This window comes from Mytilus edulis, chromosome 5, assembly GCF_963676685.1.
Source record: "Mytilus edulis chromosome 5, xbMytEdul2.2, whole genome shotgun sequence".
NCBI lineage: Eukaryota > Metazoa > Mollusca > Bivalvia > Mytilida > Mytilidae > Mytilus > Mytilus edulis.
In genome coordinates this window covers 81,030,918-81,049,514 of record NC_092348.1, presented here as the reverse complement: position 1 = coordinate 81,049,514, position 18,597 = coordinate 81,030,918, and the positions used below count along the sequence as shown (strand labels likewise).

Below are 18,597 nucleotides of genomic sequence, written 5' to 3'. Positions count from 1 at the left end.
AGAAGTAACTATAAAAGAATTCAAATGCGCTGAGCATCTGTTAATTAGCATTGATGTTCGGTTACGAGTTGAATATTTTTTGAAATTTGAATTCTTTGAATAATTTTCCTTTTTATAACATTGACAATGGGCTTTTAAATAGAATTACAGTAGAAAATTTAATGACCTATATCGTTTTCTACGCATTCACAATTTGCGTTGATTCGACGTTATCGACAACGTCTTTGCAAGGCCTATTGTTGTATGATATCTGAGGAATAAAAGGACAGAGTTAATTTCACATGTGAAATTATCAGTTTTTATTACACTGGGAAATCACGGTAAGTCATTGCAACCAATGTAATATAGGATTAAACACATTTTTTCTAGAGGTTATTGATGTGTAAACCGGGGAGTAAGAGACCCGGTTTACACATCAATAACATCTAGAAAAAATGTGTTTAATCCTTCTAGTTCTTCAGCCAAACATACGCGATTATTAATTTACATTATTTGTTGTATGGCTGCTATATTTGCCATCAAAGCACAATGACCTGTCGCAACTAAGGAGTACGCCGCCATCTTAACTTTATAAAATCAATAAATGTCCGATTAATGCATCAGAATCAAAAATGAAATATAGCACCTCCCTCAAAAACTTCATTTTAATTAAATATTAGCCGAATTTGAAGCGTCAACGTAACGAAATAATCTTTCCCCCCGTATGACGTCGTGTTATGCCAAGACGTAAATTCGGCAAATCCTCCATGACATTTCGCGGAATTTTATGTAAATTTTATTTTCATACATTTTTGAAGCTTTAGTGCATTTGTTTTATTTCTTTTTTTTGGGTTATATATGCATTAGAATAGAAACAACTGTTAAGCAATTGTTTTATAATCGCAATTTGCTGAAAATCCCAGTATCCCCGCAAGAATGTGTATCGCGCATGAATAGATTACGAAAGTAGTTTCGGAAACATGGTTTATCGAAGTGTAAACCAACAGCAAAATTCGAATTGACCAATCCAATTCAAGTATTTATAGATATGCAAATGATGTAAGAATTATTAGTTAAAAATAATAGTTTGAATGTCTTTTGCATTGTGTTTTCTTGAAATAAATTTAATATGCACATGCAATCAAATACAAAAAGAAAAAAGACAAACAGACAATAGTACATAAGACAAAACATAGAAAACTGAAGACTTAGCAACACGAACCCAACAAGTAATGCTTTAAATAACCTAACAAATATAGTGCACTCTTCTTTTAAATGACACATTGTGCGGATTATACAGTGTGCACTACGTGTATGATGTTATTTCTTCGCAGATATAAGCAATATTAGTATTGCAGTCATTCCTAAAACAAAAGAATACATTTCATAACGCATATATGTCGATCCCATCTTAACCAAAAATATTAAAATCATTAAATGAATGACCTCAAGAGGTCAAGATATAACCTTTAACTAAAGACACTTAAAGGTCTACAATTTACACGATATCATTTAATGATAAAAACCATTAAACACGACATAACAAACATGTAAGATAACAGCTGGCGACATTCGTGAGTTTTAATCACTTTTAAGCTACTTGAAGAATTTCACATTTTGAACCTTAAAAATATACAATATTTTTTAACAAATTAAATGTTAATTAGTTCTAAATTTGCGGGTGAGTCTTACAATATAGAATATATGTGTCTATTCATGATTGTCATACCCCCTTTTAAACTTAAAATGAAAGATATTTTATCTAATCTTCAAATTGTAATAGTACTGAACATTCTTAGATATCTTTTTTAACGTTTTTAAAGTGGCTCCCATTTTAGGCATTATGACTATGGTTTATAGTAAAAGATGCCAGGATACCAAAGTATTATTCAAAATCATAAGTAAAAAAAAAAACGAAAAAAAAACCCTAATGGTAAAAAGATTGAAAAAGATTAAAAGAAAACTGCTAGTTTACAACTCACCACGTAGAACACTAAAGATTAAGCTACCATCGAACACAGGTAATGATCTCAGCTGGTCAGCTGTCTTCTACATTGTATGACATGCTGTATTTAGACAGTTATTCTGTAAATATCAATATACATTTCTTTAACTTTTATCAGCAATGTTTTATGCACACTATGATAAATACAAAATATTTTAACTGTGTATTTTTTTTAAATATATTTAGGAATATACACTTTTGGGTAACTTTTGTTTGTCAGTCGTTCTGAACTCTGCTTAGTAAAGGAAGAATACCTTTAAAATGCAGATCTGTTCTTTGTTTAGGAAGTCATCTCAAGGTCTTCAGTTATTATCTGTGAGTTCGATATGGAAAAATCAAAGAACATTGCACGTTCTTTACGACTGTTTTGCGAATGATAGTATGTCTTTTATTTTAGAAATACTCCAAAAATAGCAGAACCCGTGCACAACAGTTTGCGGAGAAGATAAAACAGAGGACACAAAATTAGCTGACACAGAGGCAAACCGATCAGTCAAGCCACTATTCAAGAATGACCTCAGAGAATCATTATGTTTACAGACAACTGTCTTTATTAATAATTCTGTTGTTGGGGTATATATATTTTTGTTTTATTATTTCGTACAGATTGTTAATCAAAAAACATATAATTTGCATAAGGAAGTTAAAAATAAGGGTGACAACTATTAGTGAAAGATATCTGTGAAAAAAAAGATGTTCTTCAGATTTCATTCGAAAATAAAGGAAACAGTAGTATACCGCTGTTCGAAATTCATCAATCGATTGAGAAAAAAAAAACCAAATCTGGGTTACAAACTAAAACTGAGGAAAACACATCAATTATAAGAGGAGAACTATGACACAATAGAAACACACCACCAAAATGTAACACAATGTTGAGATTTAGAACGGAAGCAAACTTTTGATATTTTGTTTTAACAAGGGTTTTCCTTTGTAGTGGTTTAAATAAAACGCGAGTATGGTGACTATCATACAAGTGGGAGCTTTAGCTAGGTATAAAACAAGGTTCAATCCACATTTTTCTACATAAGAAAATGCCTGTACCAAGTGAGAAATCTGATAGTTGTTATCCATTAGTGTGATGTGATTGGGCTTTTGAGTTTGCCATTTGATTAGGGACTTTTTTATGTCCGTTTTGAATTTTTTTCGAATTTCAGTATTTTTGTGATTTAATTTTTTTCCTGCAAGCATACTTACACAATCATTTGTTTCATTTCAGAATATTGGGGATCCTTATTTTCAATTTATCATTGTATACAAAAGTTGCAACTTTACAGTCCAGAACTCAAAGTTTGCTTGCAAAAGTAAATCAGTTAGAGACAGAATCCAATGTAAAAATTTCTAATCTTGTAAGGAAGACAGAAAGTTGTACAGTATCGATAAAAAGAATTAAAAGAAATGAAGAAAGAATGACAGTTGCCAGTAAAAAAATAAGTGAACTTATTCTGTCGGTTGGATCAATAGGAATTGATTTTGAAACAAAAATGAAAGAAGTGTTGAGCAAGAAAAAGTCTGAGTTAGATAGCGTGGTTAAAAAGCTAGAAACTGTGATAACAGATCAAGATATTATTATTGGGACAATTAAAGAAGAAATGAATACAGTAAAAATATCTATTGAACAATGTCTCACTTTAAAAGATGATCTCAATGGCAATACTGAAAGACTTAGAAATGTGAATATGCAGATGAAAAAATTTAACAAAGATTCATCATTTTTACAACAAGAAAACAACAGGTTTAGTCAAAAGATGCACGATAACTATAAAGAATTGATTCAGTTAAAAAACTTTACTCAAAATTATGTTTTTGATAATGATGCAAACGTAAACAGTTTTTATAAAATGATTAAAAAAGATGTGAAAACAATTTATCAGAATGTTTCTACCATTGATGCTCGCTTAAGTACAGAATGTATGATGTCAGCCAACTTAAAGGTATTAGTGGAAACTGTACAACATAAAGAAATATTGAAAATAGGAGTGAAATTAGATAAAACAGATCAATCAGTCGGTTCTGTAATAAAAGAAGTAAAAACCCATGGTGAAGAGATCACAAAAATACCCGACAGATTACACATGTTAAACAAAACTACAGAAATTCTGAGTACAGGTAAGTACCGTAATTCTAAGTCGCATGTATGTTTGAATTCACCTAATTTACTATTCATTTGAGAGGAGGATTTTGCATAGTTCGTAATTATATTATGCTGGTTTTGTGTACTGTCCGTAATTATTTATGGTATTGTTTGTAATTCTGTGGTTAACATGTCGAAATGTACTATTATATTATTTACTTTTGTATTTCTCTGTCCTGATTTTTTTTTGCATTTATTTGTACTGTGTTCCTGTCATGTAATGTTGTCAAGTTAGCGGATATTTAACATTGTCATAAAGCCCGAGGTTCGGCTAGCCACATACAAGGTTTAACCCACCAATTTTCTTTAATTGTCCTGTACCAAGTCAAGAATATAGTAGTTTTCATCTAATAGTTCGTTTCTATGTATGTCGCATTGTCGATGTTTTTTGCACCTCAGTGTTTCTGTTGTTTCGTTGTTTTCCTCTTACATTAATAGTTGATATGTTTCCTTCGGATTCAGTTTGTTACCCGGATTTGCTTTCTCTGAATCAATTATTGACTTTTGAAAAACGGGATACTGTTACCTTTATTTGCCTTCAACCCGGTGAAAGAGAAGTTTCAAAACAAATATATGAATAAGTTATAATGTTGTGTCTGTTTAACAATGCAGAAGATTTAATTCGAAATTATTTACATCGTATCTTTTTTATTAAATATCGGAGAAAAATTGTTACTGGTACAGAAAATGACTGTTGTTTTTGTTCTGGTTGTTTTCACCGTACAGGGTAATCAGTTTTATAACAGAAGGACATGGAATAGACAGAAAACAAGGATAAACAACCCTTGCAGTATGTTAAAATTAGTAGTATAACGTCTTTCATGATAGTTCATACAAATGTGAATTTTGATTTATGGGTACACTTTGTTTTAGATATAGAAGACAAATGGGTACTGGTACAGAGAACAACTGTTGCTTTTGTTATCACTGTTTTGTCAATATGTGGGGGTCTGTTATATAGCAGAAAGCACAAAATTGATGATATTGAAAAGAAAATAAGATATCTAACAGAAAACAAGGATAAGCCATCTTTGCAGTATGTAAGTACACTTTATTTTTTTCTAATAAGAAGCAAAGGTAAATTTCGGGGGGGGGGGATTTTTGGTTGATCATACAGAGAATCACTGAAGCATGACTGGAATTGGTTCATTTAGGTCCCCTATGAAAAGTTCTGGATGCGCCCATGAGAAGAATAACATCCGCTGAATTGTGCAAAAATGATAACAGACGAATGTAAGCCAAATGCAGCTGGCCTTGCTGTACCAAGAGAATTGATATATGTCACAATGTATTTCATATTTGAATGATTGAATGTGGATGGGGATGGATCAGATATGCGTATTATGCAAGGTTAAAATTGAGAATGTAATGTTTCAAAGTGACAACAACCCGACCAAAGAGTAGAAAACCGCCGAAGACCACCAAAAGGTATTGATCAATATAGCTCGAAAATCCTGCAACCGTAAGGCGTGCTTCAGCTGGCCCCTAAACAAACAGGTGTACTAGTTCAGTGGTAATTGACGTCTTACTAAAATGTTCATTTTTGTATATCATTTTGCCTCTCCTGCCAACAGTCTTTTATTTCAATAGGCCTGCATGTTTTGTCTTTTTAATGCAAAAATTATATATAACTTTCTATTGTAAAACCACTGGGCCAATTGTGATTAAACTTTGTCCGATCTATCATTTGGCCCTGATTCTGATTATAAGGGAATTATAACTTTAACCCTTTAATTTCAGTGTCAAATGATTATCGTTACCAGTATGTTCGGAAAAAAATAACATCATTCGTCTAACACGAAAAAAGAAAAGAAAGTGTATATTTTATCGTCATTCACCAAAATTAACGTTAACTTCATTTTGCAAATAATTTTTATCCTTATTCGAAGGTACCCCCATTACGACCCATTCTTATGGTATCAAATCAGAAGCTAGACTTTTCAAGCTAAGAGCCATAATAGTCAAAAATATCATTTTCAGGAGTCCCTAAGTATTGTTGAACAAATAAAGAGAAGACAACCAGAAGAACTGGAAAACAAGTTCTGTGTTATAAGTTTCAGTCAAGAAACACACAATAAACATAGAAGAATCACCAGACCAAGTGTTGAGGGTCGACTGAGGATTAAAAAAATGGACGAAGCAGATTTCGTGGTCACCAACGATAAAAGTGTGTTGAAAATACCTCACTGTAAAGTTATATTGGTGTTTGTTGACCACAACCAGAAAGATGTTATTTTAGAGACCCCAGGTGAAGATGAAGAAGATATTAAATTATTAACCGTACAGGCCTGCCGTAAAATGGGAGGTAGGTTTTATCGTGATAGAATGTTCATTAGGGCGTACCATCATATATCGTATAATAGATATACTGTCCGACATTTTGATGCGTATGTCAGTTAGAGAGAATTAAAATATGAAGTTTTGCAAAGACATTTTAGGTGTAATACCACCAAATCATAGTACGTCACATCCTGTTACATACGAAACAAGGTCTAAAACAATATTCCCTTGAATTTGACAGTTGAAGGTACCTAATTCTTTCATCTCATTGCAGTAAAACATTTCTAGGTCATAAACATATATCTTGGGTAGTTTAAAGAGCCCTCATGTTTTAAATTTGGTGCTTCTGTAAAATATTTTGGAAACTTGAGGTTACATGGTTACTGAAGCTTGCACTACAAAAGTCAAAAAGTCTGAAAAGACCAGTTTTTGTCTGAATTTGAATGTATTTTTGCTCGACATTCTTAATTTGTCTGAATAATTTAAAAACAAATCTTGATATGGTATGAATTTGTCTAATAAGGTTCTTGATTTTGTTGACCAGTGTCTTGACAGTATGAACATTGTCTAAATATTTCTCGACACTTCCTGTATTATCTTATAAGAGTATGGATCAGTCTCGATCAATTCTTGACTGTCTTAAATTTGTCTCGATCAGTCTTGACATATTCTTGACATTCTAAATAATGTCTGAATATGTCTTGACCCATTCCTGAGTCTTAAATATGTCTTAACACTATCTCAACAGTATAAATTCCGCCTGAAATCTTAACAGTTTTATTCTAGTGTTTATGTCTCTCTATTGCTGTTATATACTCCTTTTAATTATGGCTAAACTGAACTTTGAAGAATCAAGGATTAATTTTGTACAGTAAGATTTTTCTTTTTGACCCCAAAACAAAGGTACATACGAACTAATTAGTCAAAAAAATAAACTGACAACGTCATGAATAAAAGAAGAAAATGCTCAACAGAGAAACAAAAGTACACAAATTACAACATTGAAATCTAAAGACAGTGCTAAACGGGCCTCACTTTAAATAGCCTGATCTCCTGTGTGCCCTTAGGGTAGGCATATTCCGCTCTTAAATTGGCATCGTCGTGAAATGGGACCGGAATGCAGTTATGTTATAGATAATGCATATTTTAAGGTTTTTCTTTATTGTATCGATAAATTAACAAGTAACAAAACTTCATGTTATTTGTTTCTAAAATTAAAATACATCTATCATCGATTGAACTTTAAAAAATACATTTCCAAATCGGCAACAAAAAACTATCAGACGAATAAAATTTTGAAGTAAATTATAAATTGCATTTTTATCAAGGAAAATAATGACCTCACACAGGTCATTATTTTATGCCTTTGAACATATTTAATTGAAACTTGGTATCGTCCGGGTTGATTCTGAAAAAGAATGACCTGTCGTTCTGAAAGAAAATAGCTCCATATAGGTATATAAGACAGACGGGACATATTGGTCGCCATCAAATAAAAAACATTCAGAAAATTAATGACAACTACTGCATTAAGCTCCAGAAATAAAGGATTCTACCATAAACTTGTGAAGTTTTTAGATGCAAAATATGGTAGTTATGTTAGAATTGAGTTATACAGTGTGTCGGTAAATAAACTCATCATAGATACCAGGATTCAAATTTTGTATTTACGCCAGTCTCGCGCCCCGTCTACAAAGACTCACCAGTGACGCTGAATTCCAAAAATGTAAAAAGGCCAAATAAAGTACGAAGTTGAAGAGCACCGAAGACCAAAACTCCGAAAAGTGTCGCCAAATACAGCCACGGCCATCCAATCCCGAGGTAAAAAGCATAAGAATTATAAATATTCAAATCCCGGTAAATAGTCAATCTACAAATAGACATACTCACCATAAGCCGATATCGAAACCAAATCCGAAACCGAAACCGATATAGAAACCAAAAATAGTAGTGAGGTAAATGGTAAATGTTTGTAATGTTAATTAACTCAATCCTTTACTCCATTTTAGTGTATGAAAATTGAATACACTAGCTAGAGTATTACTTCAATTCATTAATTCACAGAAATCTATCAAAAGATTAAGTTAAAAACAACCATTATCAAATACACTAATTCAAATATATATAAAATAAGGGCGAAAGATACCAGAGGAAGAGTCAAACTCATAGATTAAATATAAACTGACATTTTAAGATGTTGATACAATATATTTATGATGTATATTAATCACGTAGCAGGTTTCGTCGTGGGGAAAGAGCTCCACATAGATCTACAATAAGTGCAATATCGTTCCGACTAATTCTATAAAGAGAACATATATGTATAAACTATCATTCGTCTTTCTACATAAACTCTTCTTGTACGAATCTTTTCATTTGCACATTTGCGTTGATCGTGAATAATTGCATTTTGATTGCGTAGCTGCCTAATAGTATATGGTGTTGCATTTGGATGTTCAGATGGATAAATGGTATAGCTAAATAAGTAACAAAATATATCGTATGAACCGTTCACATCCTTCAATCTGTTAGTCATCGGTGTCATTGTTTGGACCTAGGAAAACAGTTTTGATGTACCTTTTTTTTTAGCTCACATGCTTTTCCCATCACTTGGCGTCCGTCGTCCGTCGTCGTTAACTTTTACAAAAATCTTCTCCTCTGAAACTACTGGGCCAAATTAATCCAAACTTGGCCACAATCATCTTTGGGGTATCTAGTTTAAAAAAATGTGTGGCGTGACCCGGCCAACCAACCAAGATGGCCATCATGGCTAACAATAGAACAAAGGGGTAAAATGCAGTTTTTGGCTTATAACTCAAAAACCAAAGCATTTAGAGCAAATCTGACATGGGGTAAAATTGTTTATCAGGTCAAGATCTTTCTGCCCTCAAGTTTTCAGATGAATCCGACAACCTGTTGTTGGGTTGCTGCCCCTGAATTGGTAATTGTAGGGAATTTTTGCTGTTTTTGGTTATTATCTTGAATATTATTATAGATATCGATAAACTGTAAACAGCAATAATGTTCAGCAAAGTTAAATTTACAAATAAGTCAACATGACCAAAATGGTCAGTTGACCCCTTTAGGAGTTATTGACCTTTATAGTCAATTTTTAACCATTTTTCGTAAATCTTAGAAATCCTTTACAAAAATCTTCTCCTCTTAAACTACTGGACCAAATAATCCAAACTTGGCCACAATCATCTTTGGGGTATGTAGTTTAAAAAAATGTGTGGCGTGACCCGTCCAACCAACCAAGATGGCCGCCATGGCTGAAAATAGAACATAGGGGTAAAATGCAGTTTTTGGCTTATAACTCAAAAACCAAAGCATTTAGAGCAAATCTGACATGGGGTAAAATTGTTTCTCAGGTCAAGATCTTTCTGCCCTCAAATTTTCAGATGAATTCGACAACCCGTTGTTGGGTTGCTGCCCCTGAATTGGTAATTGTAGGGAATTTTTGCTGTTTTTGGTTATTATCTTGAATATTATTATAGATATCGATAAACTGTAAACAGCAATAATGTTCAGCAAAGTTAAATTTACAAATAAGTCAACATGACCAAAATGGTCAGTTGACCTCTTTAGGAGTTATTGACCTTTATAGTCAATTTTTAACCATTTTTCGTAATTCTTAGAAATCTTTTACAAAAATCTTCTCCTCTTAAACTACTGGACCAAATAATCCAAACTTGGCCACAATCATCTTTGGGGTATGTAGTTTAAAAAAATGTGTGGCGTGACCCGTCCAACCAACCAAGATGGCCGCCATGGCTGAAAATAGAACATAGGGGTATTATAAATAGAGATAAACTGTAAACAGCAATAATGTTCAGCAAAGTAAGATTAACAAATACGTCAACACGAACGAAATGGTCAGTTGATCCCTTTAGGAGTTATTGCCCTTTATAGTCAAATTTCAACCATTTTTTCGTAAATCTTAGAAATCTTTTACAAAAATCTTCTCCTCTGAAACTACTGGGCCAAATTAAACCAAACTTGGCCACAATCATCATTAGGGTATCTAGTTTAAAAAATGTGACCCGTAAGGAGTTATTGCCCTTTATAGTTAATTGTTAGCATTTTTTATAAATTTTTGTAAATTTTTAGAAAATATTTTCCACTGTAATTACTGGGCCAAGTTCATTATAGATAGAGATAATTGTAGCAAGAAGAATGTTCAGTAAAGTAAGATCTACAAACACATCTCCATCACCAAAACACAATTATGTCATGAATTTATCTGTGTCCATTGTTTAATATTCACATAGACCAAGGTGAGCGACACAGGCTCTTGAGAGCCTCTAGTTTCTTTCTGTGTCTATCATGACTTGTGTATGAATACAGTGTATATGACGATTTCCAGTATAAAACAACGCCAAGCTTTTGGTTGGACGATTTGTTCTATAAAGGGGGGGGGGGGGGTCATCAATAGATCCAACTGCGTCATCAAATTCTGGCCAATCACCTTTCATAGCTATATAGATTCCCATTCTTTAGCTGAAGCCATGTTATCGTTGATCGGAAAGCTTGATCAAGAATTTGCCAAATTTCATAGATAGTTTGAAAGTGTCAGCTTTTAAGAATCGCTTCTTTATTCCTCGGTCTTATTCTGTTTAGCCCTCGCATGCGTATCAAATATAATTATAAACTATATACTGTTTTACCGGTAATCCTGAAGAAATTGATTTCATGTCTTATACATTACTGGTAAATGTCATTTTCTTGATATGGGTTTAAACTTTCATTAGGTAATAATCGGGGTCCAAATGAATTGGGAAACTATTAAAATATAAACATCATTTATATATGTTGTTCGTTCTCGTGAGGCTAACAGCATCAATTAAACATTATTTTTCTGTGAAACCAATATATATTGTTATCTTTGTCTCAATATTATTTTGAAAATCGAATATATATTATAAAAATAAATATAAGCATTTATACTGCACATCATATTTTATACATTTTCAATATAGCTTTAATAACATTTAATGGAATATATCCGACACTTGTTACAGAATCAAACAATTTGTTTTGACACGAACAGTCACAAAGATCTTTCAACAAAGTTAGATATCGAATTCACCAGGTTGAATTTATATTTCAACATGAATTTGATAACGGGAGCAAAGCGTTCAAATGACTTCGAAGGGTAAAGAATTAGCTTCTAAAGGAAGTTTTTTTTCCTCTGTGAGATAGATGCATGTAAATTGTTGAATTGAAGTAATACTCCATCTAGTGTATTCAAATTTAAAACAATATAATGGAGTTAAAGGGATGAGTTAGTTTAACATTATAAACATTTATTATTTACCTCACTCCTTTTTTTTTGGTTTCGGTATCGGTTTCGGTTTCGGATTCAGTTTCGGTTACGGCTTATGGTGAACATGTCTAATATGACCATATCAATGATGATTCATGTAATCAGAGTAGTGCTGACGTTTTGATACCTACTGGGAATCAAAACATCAGCAGCAGTGGCATCGACACAGTGGTTGCAAATAAACGCATCATAGATAACAGGATTCAAATTGTATTTACGCCAGACGCACGCCTCGTCTACAAAAGACTCATCAGTGACGCTCGATTCCAAAAAAGTAAAACAGGCCAAATAAAGTACGAAGTTGTAGAGCAACGAACATCAAAACTACTAAAAGTTTCGCCAAATACAGCCAAGGCATAGAGTCATCCGCTTTTCTTGACATTTCATGTAAACTTGACTTCTCGAACTTTTAGGATTACTCGACACATCACGTGTTTCTTCTTATAATTTGCTCGATCAGTCGATGTTCTTTAACTCATTATTTCTAAATTGGTTATATGCTGTTCTAGTACGTTCACTCCATTGTCCAGTAGACTCATTTTCAAATATTGGATTTTGAATCAGAATTCGAAACATCGGGAATATCTTCATCCAACATCTGACTTCAACCCCATTCGTGTATCAACTGAACGTTTGTATTTTCTATGTCGATGCATTTCGAGTAATATTCATGATGTAAGGCTTTCTGTGTAAAGAACGGCAACTGAAAACGTTCAGTTTCCTTTTCAACCTGGTCTAAAAAGATGTTCTTATGTTAATCTTTCATACCACAACGTTCGCTAGTCATATGTCTGGTGGAGCACTTAGCACCCTAACAATCTAGTTCTGCCTTCCTCAATTCATGAGCCTTGTACTTTAGTGGTAGTCGTTTTATGGTTTCTCTCATATTTGTTCTGTTCTATGTTCCTTTGGAATTTCAACCAAAGATGAAGAACTGGATCTTCCATCCCTGTATTGGATACCTAAACTACATGAGTGTCCTTACACACAACGAAATGTTGCTGGGTCTTCCAAGTACAGCCACTAGACGTTAAGCAACCAACAATCAATCAATCTTCCAAGTACTTCACGAAACCTCTTTCTAAATTATTAACATCTTTTTTATCAGCAATCAAAGCCGGGCTTCAACGTTATTGTAAAACTGCCTATTCTAATTATTCCCCATTCCAAACTAAAAGACAAATTGAAAGTGTTGGTGTTTTCTTTGTTTCACAACAAAGAATGGCGAACATAGATACAATTATATTGTCTTGGGGAGGGATAAATCCTACTTTGTAAAGAATCACTCTGATTTAATTAAAAATATCTCTGCAACTGACATTATCAAGATGCTTGATTTCCTTATTAACAACATATTTGTTACGTTTGAAGGACGTGTTTTTCAACAGACTGTCAGTATTCCAATGGGAACCAATTGTGCCCCTGTTCTTGTCGACTTAAGCTTGTTTCTTTATTATGATGAGGCTGACTTCATACAGGAACTTCTTTCTTTCCGCTATATAGATAATGTTCTTTCACTAAATAATTCAAAACTTGGTGGCTATGTTGAACGCTTTTTATATCCCATCGAACTAGAGATAAAGAATACTACAGAAACAGTTAAGTCTGCCTCATTTTATTGACTTACATCTAGAAATTGACAATGAGGGTCGGTTGAAAACAAAACTTTATTTATGTTGTGTCATGTGTACTATTATTTGTCAGTTTGTCTTTTTCATTTTTTTGCCATGGCGTTGTCAGTTCATTTTCGATTTATGAGTTGGACTGTCCCTTTGGTATCTTTCGTCCCTCTTTTGTAGATCGTTGCGGTTAGTTTTATTCTTGGACTTGATTTAAACTATGTTTTGTCGGGATCTTTTACTGTTTACCAGATGTATCCATTTTTGCAAGTCTGTGCTATAAGAACAACTTCTTTGGTGATAACAATCGCATTTGAAAATATAGAACTACTATTTATATAAGGAAACACCCATTGTGTCATTTTTGTACCATAAAAAAAACATCAGGAAACAATGACTGTAGGTTAATCGAATTGTAATTGACACGCATTTGGTTAAAGGATATTGTAAATTTAAATCGTAAGAGAAAACTACCTTGATTCAGTGCACTCCCATATCGTTATTAATCTACTGCTCATCGACATATACCCAAAATCTTCTTTAATCATATTTTCATAATTCAACTGAATTTATATTTCAGCTGATGTGTTTGTGATATACGTAGGTGATGAAGGATCGGAATCACTAATGGCAGGATGTCTATACAACCCACAGTTAACTACAGTAGCCGAACATTTTGAGCTCAAACAACTAGAGCAGAGAAACCGAGTTATAACATGCTATGAGAAGTTCACCATCACACAGCGAGAGAAAGTAGCTCAGGCTATTGCCTAAAGACAGAGAATGGTCTTTATCAGTGTTCCTGTTTTGTTCGTCTTTGTCTCACTTGTTATAATATAAATGTGCAATCAAGTAATATTAAAGATGTACAAGGTAAAACATTTAAAACAATTTAAAAAGAATATATTTCATCCTAGATTTGTGCATCATAAAACTACTCAAAACTTAAAATTAAAAGTGTAGTGTTTGTTTAGAAGTTTGTACTTGTTTAATTCTAATTTTTCTTCAAATTACTTTATTTTTTATTTTTGTCCCTTTAATTGATAGGAAATGTGTTTCTGTTCACATAATATAATGTTATAACCATTGCTTTTATTGATTTGTATTGTTTAGCTTTAATGTATATAAGTTTTATTTTTTTCTGAACAAATAAATGTCACCCGAGCATGCTGGTCATGATGCTTCAATTCTAATTTGGTAATGTAACTGTTTCATGACATGCAATGGATAATATTTTTCTCGCATTTGTTGGAATCCGTTGGTCTGAGTTATATAACTCATTTATTTATTCAGGCTAATTGTCAGCAAAATCCTCATTTAACATGTTTCATACATCATAGATGACTAGGTACTAGTATTGTATGTCCTTGTAAATACAACTCAACTTAACGTTTTTAGTTAACCTTGACTTTATAGTTAACTCTTGTAAATGTACAACAGCTCTGGTTATTACAATACAGATTCACGAGCCCATGTTGTTTGCCTTGATATGGTTTAAATGTGTAACTATTTTCGTCAGAAAGTTCTTAGTTGTTGTAGGTCCTCAATGCTCTTCAAACTTGCACTTTATTTGGCCTTTTTAACCTTTTTTTATTCGAACGTCACTGATGATTCTTTTGTAGACGAAACATGCGTCTGGCGCATGTAGAAAATGTCAATCCTATTTATTATGATGAGTTTATTTGGTCTCAAATATCAATAATTTGTTATTAAATGTTTCTTCGAAAAAGTTCAACGAACTTAATATAAGCGGGATATCTTCAACCAGTTTGAAATAGTTACACCTGAAGTGAGCATGTATCAAACAGTAGTTGACGACAGTGTATCATTACTCTTACCAAATTAAAATTGTATAACTATCCATGCAGTTGACAAAACTAAAGACATACTTACTTAAATGAACTGCTCTAAAGATATAACCCAAAATGTTTATAGGTGCATATGTACACAGAAATGAGAGTTATAGGGAACTATATTTCAGAGTGTTTACATTTTATAGATTTAGTAGCTAACATAGTGATACTTTCTAATATAGAGGCCTTAGAAAAGACTTAAAACAAGAGTTCCAATATTTCCACACAAAAAAAAATGAAATAAAATCATTAAGTTCATGCGTTTGAATCTTATGTGGATTTACGTTCACCAGGAACGCGCAAAGCCACATATTTGAAAGCGATTATGTACAAAACCAAAACAGTTAAAGGGATATTCAACAAAACTAAGAATAAAGACAAATCCATCCAAGATAAAGATTTCTCTGTATGTTTGAGCGAAATGACGGACAGGAACACGGGAAGAAAAGCAAAACTCGTTTTCTACCTTTGTAAATCACATTTAAAGATTTGGTATTGAACCACAACTCTTTCAAAAAGGAAAGAATTGAATGTAAATACCTCAAACTAAGAGCTTTTCAGACAATCTCTAAATTTGTTCAATGAGTGAGTGCTACTAACACAAATCTGCCTCTCATTGAAAAACAAGCAGTTTGACATTGTTTTATGTTTTATTCCCATGTAATAATTGTAAAAAAATATTGACATTTTGTTTTGTGTGTCAAGAGTTTTCATTTCTATCTATAATAAACAAAATAATTCGTATGTTACACAAATTAAATTATTACATAATTGCATGCTTTGTTTGATGAATAAACGCAACAGTGGTATACCGCTGTCCGAAAGTCATCAATCGATTGAGAGAAAACAAATCCGGGTTACAAACTAAAACCGAGGGAAACACATCAACTATAAGAGAAAAAAAAACGATACAACAGAAGCACTGAAGTGCATAAAAAAATCAAACAGCAATGTAACACACACAAAAACGAACTAAACGATAACAACTGCCAATTATCTGATTTGGTACAGGACATTCTAAGAAAAAATGGTCAGTTGAACCAGGTTTTGTTGCAAGCCAAACCTCGCACTTTTGTAGCAATGTTAAATAAAACGCAAAACGAACATCATTACACGATAGGACTACAGTACAAATCCATGCAAGAACATTCAGGACAAAGAAATATACAAATAACAATACAATAATACATTTAGACATGCTAATAGTTATCAAAAGTACCAGGCTTATGATTTAATACGCAAGACGCGCGTTTCATATACATAAGACTCATTATTGATGCTCAGATAACACAGTCAGAAAGCCAAACAATTATAAAGTTCAAGAGCATTGATGGCTCAAAATTCCAAAACGTTGTGCTTAATACGACTACGGTTATCTATGAATGGGATAAGTAAATCCTTAGAATAATTCATACTTTTGCAAATAGTAAATTTATCAAAAACAATCCACCATGTTATTGATATTCATGTCAACACCAAAGTGCTGACAAACCACATAATAAAAACGTAGATGTAAAACAACCTAAGACAGCACATAAAAACAGCACAACATCACCACGTGTTCTCTTTCACGAGTCTGATGAAATTGTTTATTTTTGATTTTGTTGAATTTAAATGACATTTTTACACACTGTCAGGAAACACTATTCACTTATATGGACTAGAACTAGGATTTTCGTAATTCGTACATGTATATTGTCTTTTAACATTGCCTTATGTCTATTTTTTATGATAATTTGTGCTTCGTGCAATTGGCATCTGAATAACTGATACAAAACTGTCTCAGGGTAAGGGGATGTAGAGCGCTAACAAAAATATTACACATTAAAAGTCTGTATATACCTCTAACGGGCTCCAAAGTTAAAGCATTTAATTCGGTGGTTGGTATTTGTTTCTCACTTAAATGGTTTCAAATTTTTATAGCCGACTATACGGTATGGGGTTTCTCGTTTTGGAAGGTTAGAATCGCCTATAATTGCTAACATCCATTTCGTTTGTACTTTGGGGTGGATAGCTAGCTCTATTGGCAATTATACCACTCCTTATTTTTGGTTAGGTTGAAATATTATTTTTTTTTCGATAATCGATTTGTTATAAAGAAGCCTGGTAGTTTCCTCTTTTAAATTGATTCATAATATTTTAAAAATAGCAGGACATTCGTCTGTAATTGTATAATTTTATTAGAACAGCAGAAAACTCTTATAAAATTTAATTTATGTTCAAATGACCTGTCAATTTTTTAATATCATGAACTGCGAAGAAATACAGCAATATTGTTGTAAGAGTCTGCATTGATTCTTTTTTCGTCCACACTTTTCACATTCTACTAATGATACAACATGATTAGCATGATTAGGGTTAATCTGATTTTTGCTTTAACTATAAGTTATTAGTTATAGTATTATAGTTTAACATTGTGTTATTCTATCTAAACAAAAATCAATTTTTGTTTGTCCAGATTAATTTTTATTTATATATTTTTTTATTAACCAGACAACGTGATTAAAACTTAGTGTAAATGCAGATGTTTATAAGAATTTAGTGTAAATATAGAACTTTAAAAGTGTCTCATAAGTTTATTTTATGGCTGGGTATTGATTGAATGTTTTAACTGGTGATATAAATATGTTGTGTACTTTATTATATTAATCAATATGTGACACTATAATAAAATAAATTTGTCTTTTATCTTATCTTTTTTTGTCATATACAGTTGCAACGATTAGTCGCATTTACGTATTAAAGGAGCTAATGGTAAATTATAACCTATAAGAGCATTACAGGTAGAGTAAAAAATCAGTTATTTAATCTACTTCTCAGCTTACATGCTAATAGTAATTAGATGCATTGTATCATAGAAGCTACAATGTAGATCAATCGATTATACACATGGCTCTTGATTTGAACACTATTCTACTTTCGATTCAGATATTTCGATTGTTAAAGAATGTCTATGATTATATCATGTACTATATAATAAACTTATATTGGGGTAAACGTGCTATGACGAGTTTAATAGCATATCAATTAAAAACAAGAAAGTAAGAAAGAAAGATTGACAAAATATACACATTCGTATTGAACATTGTTAAATGATTTATGAAAAATATACAAAGACAAACAAATTGTGAGAGAGACAGCATGGTGAAAGAAAGATAACTCAAATTTATATAATGTCCTTGAAACCTACAGTTATGTGTGTCAATTTGGTAAATCTATTGTCAAATATTTTTACTTGTTTCAAAACTTTTGTTCGGGTATTTGCAAAAAAAATGTTATCAAGCTTTTGTCGTTTTATGACAAAATCAAAATGAATAAATTCTCTAAATCGAGTATTCTCTATTTTCGATATTTAAAAAATAGACTATGTTTCTTGATGCAGCTTATATAGGATATATTAA

At 32.3% G+C, this 18,597-nt stretch overlaps 1 protein-coding gene across 1 annotated transcript; it reads left to right on the top strand.

Annotated features, from left to right (window-relative positions):
- Positions 1-2,379: 2,379 nt before the first annotated feature.
- Positions 2,380-15,563, top strand: LOC139524560 (uncharacterized protein MCAP_0864-like). Its single transcript, XM_071319415.1, has 5 exons — positions 2,380-2,557; positions 3,204-4,093; positions 4,992-5,158; positions 6,099-6,423; positions 13,924-15,563. The coding sequence occupies exons 1-5, from the start codon at positions 2,496-2,498 to the stop codon at positions 14,115-14,117; spliced, it is 1,638 nt and encodes a 545-aa protein (XP_071175516.1). The 5' UTR covers positions 2,380-2,495; the 3' UTR covers positions 14,118-15,563.
- The last annotated feature ends 3,034 nt before the right edge of the window (positions 15,564-18,597 follow it).